At 41.3% G+C, this 7,048-nt stretch overlaps 1 protein-coding gene across 1 annotated transcript; it reads left to right on the forward strand.

Annotated features, from left to right (window-relative positions):
- Positions 1-4,539: 4,539 nt before the first annotated feature.
- On the forward strand, positions 4,540-5,411 carry LOC107179390 (putative protein ZNF720). The gene is made up of 3 exons (XM_015536422.1): positions 4,540-4,560; positions 4,681-4,807; positions 5,302-5,411. The coding sequence occupies exons 1-3, from the start codon at positions 4,540-4,542 to the stop codon at positions 5,409-5,411; spliced, it is 258 nt and encodes an 85-aa protein (XP_015391908.1).
- The last annotated feature ends 1,637 nt before the right edge of the window (positions 5,412-7,048 follow it).

Below are 7,048 nucleotides of genomic sequence, written 5' to 3' on the forward strand. Positions count from 1 at the left end.
GTTACTCAACAGGTGTATTGCCATTCCTTCCAACTGAAGGTAAACAGTACTGGCTATCCTTATCAACTGGACTATTTTGAAAAGGACTGCATGGGTGTTTCAGGGAACAATCAGTTTTCAGTGGGAATCGACATCACTAGTGGATGAACGTTGGGAACAAAAGATAAAGACAGATAGCAATGTTATTTTTTGCTCAGGGGTCCTAATCAAACTTCCATCCTCAGCCTTTGGGTTTTCTCTCAGGTACAATAGGGGTCATACAGGGACCAGTATCCCCTTCCCTTGCCAGGACTCTCCTTCCCAGGAACCTCCTATCCCCTGGAACCTCCACCCCATGCTCTCCAGCCCCTGCCCCCCATGGCTGCCATGGTCCAAAGTCCTGGCCTTCGATGCAGCTGTGGCCCAAGATGGCTTCAGCATGACCATTGATCTAGGGCCTAAGCCTTGTGTTCCTCTATTATGTGCTTGCTTCCCTGTTGGGTTTCCTTATTTATGGGGCAATGATTAACTCAGGGCAGAGATTTTGACGGATCTCTTTGAAGCTTGATGAGTGATGCACTGTGGAGTGTGCCAGTATCAGTTGAACATTTTCCTCACAAGAAGGTTGGTAGCTCATCGAATAGGACTGATCATTTGATCAGTACCACTAACCTCAGCTAAAGTGCCATGAGAGACAGAGCATAGAAAACACGTTGAAATGTCATTTATTTCCTCTTGTTTTCAAATGTGGTTACTACTGTCAAAATCTAGATATTTTCCCCTTTGCGGGAAAAAGAATTTCTGCATGACATTTTTCAAAGAAATCTCAGTCCAGTAAATGAATTGGGGCAGGTAAACTAAGGAGAAATGGGTAATGCTCAAAAGGCCTAGACACAAAGGAATAAATTCATAGACAGGGACCCATTGTTATTTATGGGAGACCGATATTTTTCGAACTGTTTTAGCTCTCTGAGGCAGGGGCTGCTGGTAGCACTGGGTTTGAGCACTAAAAGTGTAGGTCAGCTGTAAGGACAGAAACAGTTTTATTCCCAGTGCAGAGAGTAGTTTCTCCAAGCCAGTTGACAGGGAGGACTAGGAAGATGCCTGTGGTTCCTTGGAGCCCTGTCATTGGGAATTAGGGAGACATGGAAAAGGTCGGCTAAAGAGCTGAAGGTGTGTTTGGCTCTTAAATTTATAAGTCTCTTTTTTCCAATGTCCAGAAACTCTGATCACTGGAGAAGAAATGTGTTTAAACCTGGATAATAACCATAGCCTTCCTTACTTCCCTAAATGGTTCCCAAAGGGATCCCGTGTGGAGTTTCAAAACCGACCCTTGCTGTTGCCCCCCTCCTCAGATTCTGTCAATTTGTGTGGATTGAAACAACAGTGTTGGCTTAATTAAGTGCTCCAGGTGATTCTCCCTGAGGCCAGAGTCAGTTGGCAAGGCTTCCCATTAATTCATGAGATTTGAGTGCAGGCTTTTGCTCGAGGAGAGGTAACTCCTCTACGTGTGTGTGGGAGGATTAAGTCCACCCAGCACACTGTTCCTATGCTGTGGCAGAATTTGCAGGTGCCTGTGGGAGTGGAAGCCACTGAAAGTATAGAAGAAAAACTCAGAATTGGGCTCCAAGTACATAGTCTCCGTTTCTGAAAAGCTCCTGACACAAAAAACTAGGAAGTTTTGTCCTTCTGCATTCCAAAGTCCCGCCTGCCAGTGAGCATTTTTCTTTTGAAGACGTTCTGTTGGTGCCTTTAAGGGCATTTTCTCCTGATGCATGTGTGATTTGTCCACAAATACCTTCTGAGAAAGAAATCTAGAGGACAAGGGGAAAGAAGAAGAAATGGCCAGCTCTCAGGTAAGCCTGGTGTTCCAGGTCGAAGTCCGTGTCATCTTTTCCCCCTAAAATTCCATGCATTTATAAATTGCAAATGTTGGTTTTTCTGTGTGTGGTGTTTCTGCCTTATGTTTTCACCAAAGCTTTACAACCTTCTCAGGAACAATACTCAAGGTTGGGTCTTTAGAACTCTTCTCCCCTATATGCAGGAATCTACTCTATGCTCTCAAACAAGGCTTTCACTAGGACATCAACACTTGTCACTTTGAGGTAAAGTCCTGCAAGTATTGCAAACATTCCCTTTAGGACAGATCCAAAAGGGAAGTTGTTGAGTCCAAGATTCCAGTTGATGATGGGGTCTGGTGGTGGGATTTCATTCAAGGAGAACCGTTCCCCTTTAGGTCCCCCATTTAGTACCTCTCTGTAGAGCAGGATGAAGAAAATGAAAAATACAAGGCCCCCAGTATCTTAGGAGTCCTCTTAAGCATATGGGAATCCTTCTGGAGACCTCCCTTTTGCCTTTCCCTCCCCTGGCTGCATAGTCACTCTTCACAACCCCACTGTGGATCTTGGTGCCCACAGGTCCTCTTTTTGTGTTATAATAAAACGAACTTTTTGCACCGAAAAATAAATGCAAAAAAACAGAGAATGGATATGAGGCCTGAATAACTTGGAAAGTTAAAAAAGCAGGGGGAGAGCAGTCTTGGTTTGTAAAATGTGAAAAAGATACTCTGTTTAAAATATACTAGACATTACAGGACAGGGAAACAGCCGTCTAAATGTGGTGTTTCTCCCATTTAGATGGGGCTTCCAAATATGGGGCAATGATCCTGTGGAAGCTGAGGGCATGAGTGGTGAAAAGAATTCACCTGTGGCAGAATAAGATTTATGAATACACCTCAAGGGAGTGGTGGGCAGGACAGCAGAGGAGAGGCTCTTGCCTTGAGGCAGTGACTTCGGGCTGATTTTGCAGGGTGAAGATGAGTATGTATGGTGACTTATGGAATTTGCCCTCATGTGGTAATTCTGCCTGGTTGTAAGTATCCATTTGTTAGTTAGGGCCTATAGATATTTTAAGGCAGGTCACCTGCTGGGCCTGCCTCTCTTCAGCCAGGTGGGCCCTGTGGACTCCTCTACAATCCATTGCTTGAAACCGTTTGCCTCAAAGCAGCCTCTACTGAAAGTATATATGATTGAAGTTTGTATAAATACACTGTATTCTCTCATAATTAGACTGATAATCTGATTTAACAGAACACACCAGTGATCATGTATCCTTTGGTGTTTCTTAGGCATTGATAGCAGTTTGTTTCCTTACAGTTGTTGTTCACTTCTTTAACTGTCCTGGTTCTCTATTCCAGATTTCTCCCCTATAACGTTCATCTTTTCCCCCCATCTTTCCTAAAGATCTTAGATTTGCTGAGCGATGTGCAGAAACCATCACATTTCAACTGGAAACTTCTTTCTTCTGAGTTTCTCTTTGCTTGTAGCTTCTGATGATAACTAAGGCAAAAGAAATGTAGCTTCAATTAAATTTCCTTATAACTTTCAGCCCATTGATAAAGGATGTCATACTCTGCCTGTCTCAAGAATTGAATTAAAAAAAAAAAAACATGAAGGCACAATAGCAGCTATGATTTCCTTCAGGAAGGGCATGTTCTGCCTGTCTCAGGTGTCTATCATTGGGCTGCAAGGTGCAAGGAAGTTTTATTTAAGCTACGTGTCTCTTGACCTTGTATCATTCATCATTTTCCTCCTTTAACACCTTTGACCCTTACATCTTTAAGGTTGTTAAAGTGGAAGGTCTCCTCTTCCGTAGCTTCTTCCTGATGAATAAGGGCATAGAGATGTTCCTACCTATGAGGGAAGATTGGTCAGTTGAGAATTTTAGTAGGAGTTAGGAAAGGCTAAGGCAGCTGTCTTTAGAGTTGATAACATGTGGGAGTTTCCTTGAGGAGAAAGAATCATCTGTCCCCTTGATGTTCTGCCACTGAGTGTCATCACCAGGTGGAGAGAAAAAGGAGAAAACAGCAAAACATGATAGAATAACAAAAAGAAAAAAAGCCCTAATAAATTTTTATTTTACTCCACACTCTGGTCACAGAAATACCCTTTTATTTACTGCTTTATATGTTGAGAAAATGAAAACAATAATCACATAATTGATGTATTTGTGTGTCTTAAAATCCTCCAAGATAATAGAGTCATAGATAGAAAGTGCAGCAGCTGGGGTTGTCACACAAAGGAAAATTGATTTGCAGCCGATAAGAAGATCAGAGGGAATAACTTCCAAAGGAGACTCTCAGATCAAGGGTGTGTGTGTGTGTGATTATTTCCTCTTATTTTAGATTTGGGTGGATAATGAGGAAGTGGAACCTGGTCATTTTATGTAGAACTGGACATAATGTCACACATGTGACTTAAGAGAACACTTCTATGCATACTTTGTGTTATGTAGGTGAGGTTTGTGTTCTTCCTTGGGTGGAGATTTTGGTATTACAAGAGGTTAAGATAGCTGTCCTCACTCCATGTGTTAACTCCATCATCCATATACATAAATATGAGTTGGGTTAAGCTCAAAGTGGCCTGCCCAAGCTCTTTCTTAGGACAGTCATTATATTTTGTTGAATGTTTTCTGTTTCCATGACAGGAGACTGTGTCCACAGGGTGTTTTGCCAGAAATAAAAGTTAAAATAGGAAAAAGAGGTTAAGTAAAATGAGGAATATGGTCAGTGGGTACATGCAGGTAAGTGGTGAAAGTCAGTTCTTGTAGTCTATCTGGTGACAATAATTCCCTCTTTCATCTTAGGTACCATTATGAACTATGCCAATGGCCACTTCTTTGTAACTGTGGTATTTATTGCAGGGACTGCTGACCTTCAGGGATGTGGCAATAGAATTCTCTCAGGAGGAGTGGGGATGCCTGAATCACAGTCAGAGGGAACTGTACATGGGTGTGATGTTAGACACCTATGGACACCTCCTTTTCTTGGGTAAGGGTAACACCTTCTAGATTTCCCACACCACCCTCAGAGTTTTGTTCCTTCCTTTGACAACTCTCTCTTGGAAGCTTCCTCTTTGCATGACTGAAATTGAGATTCCTGCAGTAAGGGAAGGAGGTAAGGATTTGTAGATGTAGAGAAATATCTTCATGATGTTTCCTTTTCAGCTTTAGTCTCCCCTTTTTTTCACCATTTCTGAAGATTAATGTCAATTCTAAACATTGAGTGGCATAAGATGGTATTGCCCAAATTTTAAACTCCAATTTTTATTCCTTATTGTATTGGTAGTACTTGGAATGCAGGTCATGATGTGAATATTTGAAACTCCTCCTGCATGTTCTAAAGGGGCTTTTTCTTGTGCAGCTCTGTTTGGGAAATCATTTTTTTTAGAATTCTCCTTTGTCCCTTCTTGTTTGCTGAGTACAATACTGGGTTGAAAGATAGAATCTCCAGCGATAATTATATTCCTTCTTTCTGATAAACAGGTCTTGTTGTGTCAAAAACAGACCTGGTCATTGTTTTGGAACAAGAGAAGGAGCTGTGGGGTGTGAAGAGAAAGGAGACAGTAGCCTTACACCCAGGTAGGTGGAAGTGAAGCAGATGACACAAGTGAGGTCCAAATGTGAAGGAGGAAGATGGGTCTTAAAATGTTGTTCAGGTAGCTCTCCTTGAATGGAAATTCATTTACAAAGCCAAGTTTTATGTCTTTCCCTCTCCCAGAGGGACATCTGCTGTCTAACACATCACGCTCTTTGATTCTCCAAGGACTGTCCTTCAGCTCCATTGAAGGTCCACCACATCCACGGTGAGGGCCTCCATAATCTGAGAGCTTCTCCATTGCTGTAAGAGCCCTAGAGTAAGGAGATTGAGCCATATGTCAGGCTATGAGCTGAGAATGGAGCCTGCTTGAGATTCTCTCTCCCTCTCCTCCTGCCCTTCCCCAGCTCTGTCTCTCAAAATAATAATAATAATAATAATAATAATAATAATAATAATAATAACAACTAATAATAATAATACTCTACCTGTGTATCAAGTTTAGATTTTTTTTTTTATCTTTAATTGGGTGTCATACCCAGGACATGCTTTGGTACCATTCTCATTAACTTTTGTGTCTTCTATAATATTTTCTTTGTGGTTTACATAAAGGTTACTTAAAACATCTTAAAGATATAAAAACCCATTTTAAACTGATAATTGCATACAAAATTATTCTACTTATAAGCTCCATCCCTGCACCCACCTTAAGTTACTGATATCACAAATTCTATCTTTTAATATGTAATTTATTACCTAGATTTATGATTTTTGTACTTCTTTAAGATTTGTTTATTTATTTATATAGGGAGAATGAGCAGGGAAGGGGCAGAGAGCAAGGGGGTCAAAGGATTGGAAGCAGGCTCTGTGCTGTAAGCATGGAGCCTGATGTGGGGCTCAGACTCTTGAACTGTAAGATCATGACCTGAGCTGAAGTCTGATGCTTAATCCACTGAGACACCCAGGTGTCCCTGATATTTTATACTCCTACTGAAAAATAAATACTGTAGCAGAAATTAAAGTGACTTGTGCTACCTCATTACAACATGACAGGTTTCCATAATTGTGCATTTAAAAAAAAATTCTTAATGTGTTTTTATTATTGAGAGAGAGAGTAAGAGAGCGCAAATGTGGAGAGGCAGAGAGAGTCAGAGACACAGAATCTGAAACCGACCCCAGGCTCGGACTGTCAGCACAGAGTCTGATGGGGGGTAGAACTCATGGGCCTTGAGATCATGATCTGAGCCAAAGTCAGTCGCTTAACCAACTGAGTCACCACCCAACTGAGTGGGCCAACTGAGTGGCCCAATTGTGTAAATTTTTATATTTAGCAGAGAGTTTTATGTTCTCATGTGGTTTCAGTTACTATTTACAATCCTATTATTTCAACCAGAAGGACCTCCTTTAATATTTCTTGTAGGACAGGTCTACTTGTAAACTTAGAGGGGTTTTTATTGGGAAAGTCTCTATTTCTACATTCATGGAAAACGGTTTTGCCAGGTAGGGTATTCTTAATGGATGTGTCTTGACCTTTCAATACTTGAATACATTGGCCCACGTACTGCCTCCATAAGGTCTACTGAGAACCCCAATACCAGTCTTACAGGAGCTCTCTTGTAAGAGATGAGTGGCTTTTTCCATGCTGGTTCAAATTTCTCTTTTCACTTGTGAGTTTTGATAGGTTAAGTATAAGAT

This window comes from Panthera tigris, chromosome E2 (genome assembly GCF_018350195.1).
Source record: "Panthera tigris isolate Pti1 chromosome E2, P.tigris_Pti1_mat1.1, whole genome shotgun sequence".
Taxonomy (NCBI): Eukaryota; Metazoa; Chordata; class Mammalia; order Carnivora; family Felidae; genus Panthera; species Panthera tigris.

Coding starts and splice junctions, on each gene's coding strand:
- LOC107179390 (XM_015536422.1), top strand. CDS start 4,540: ATGGTCAGTGGGTACATGCAG. Junction 4,561..4,680: donor TGGTCAGTGGGTACATGCAG/GTAAGTGGTGAA, acceptor TATTTATTGCAG/GGACTGCTGACCTTCAGGGA. Junction 4,808..5,301: donor TGGACACCTCCTTTTCTTGG/GTAAGGGTAACA, acceptor TCTGATAAACAG/GTCTTGTTGTGTCAAAAACA.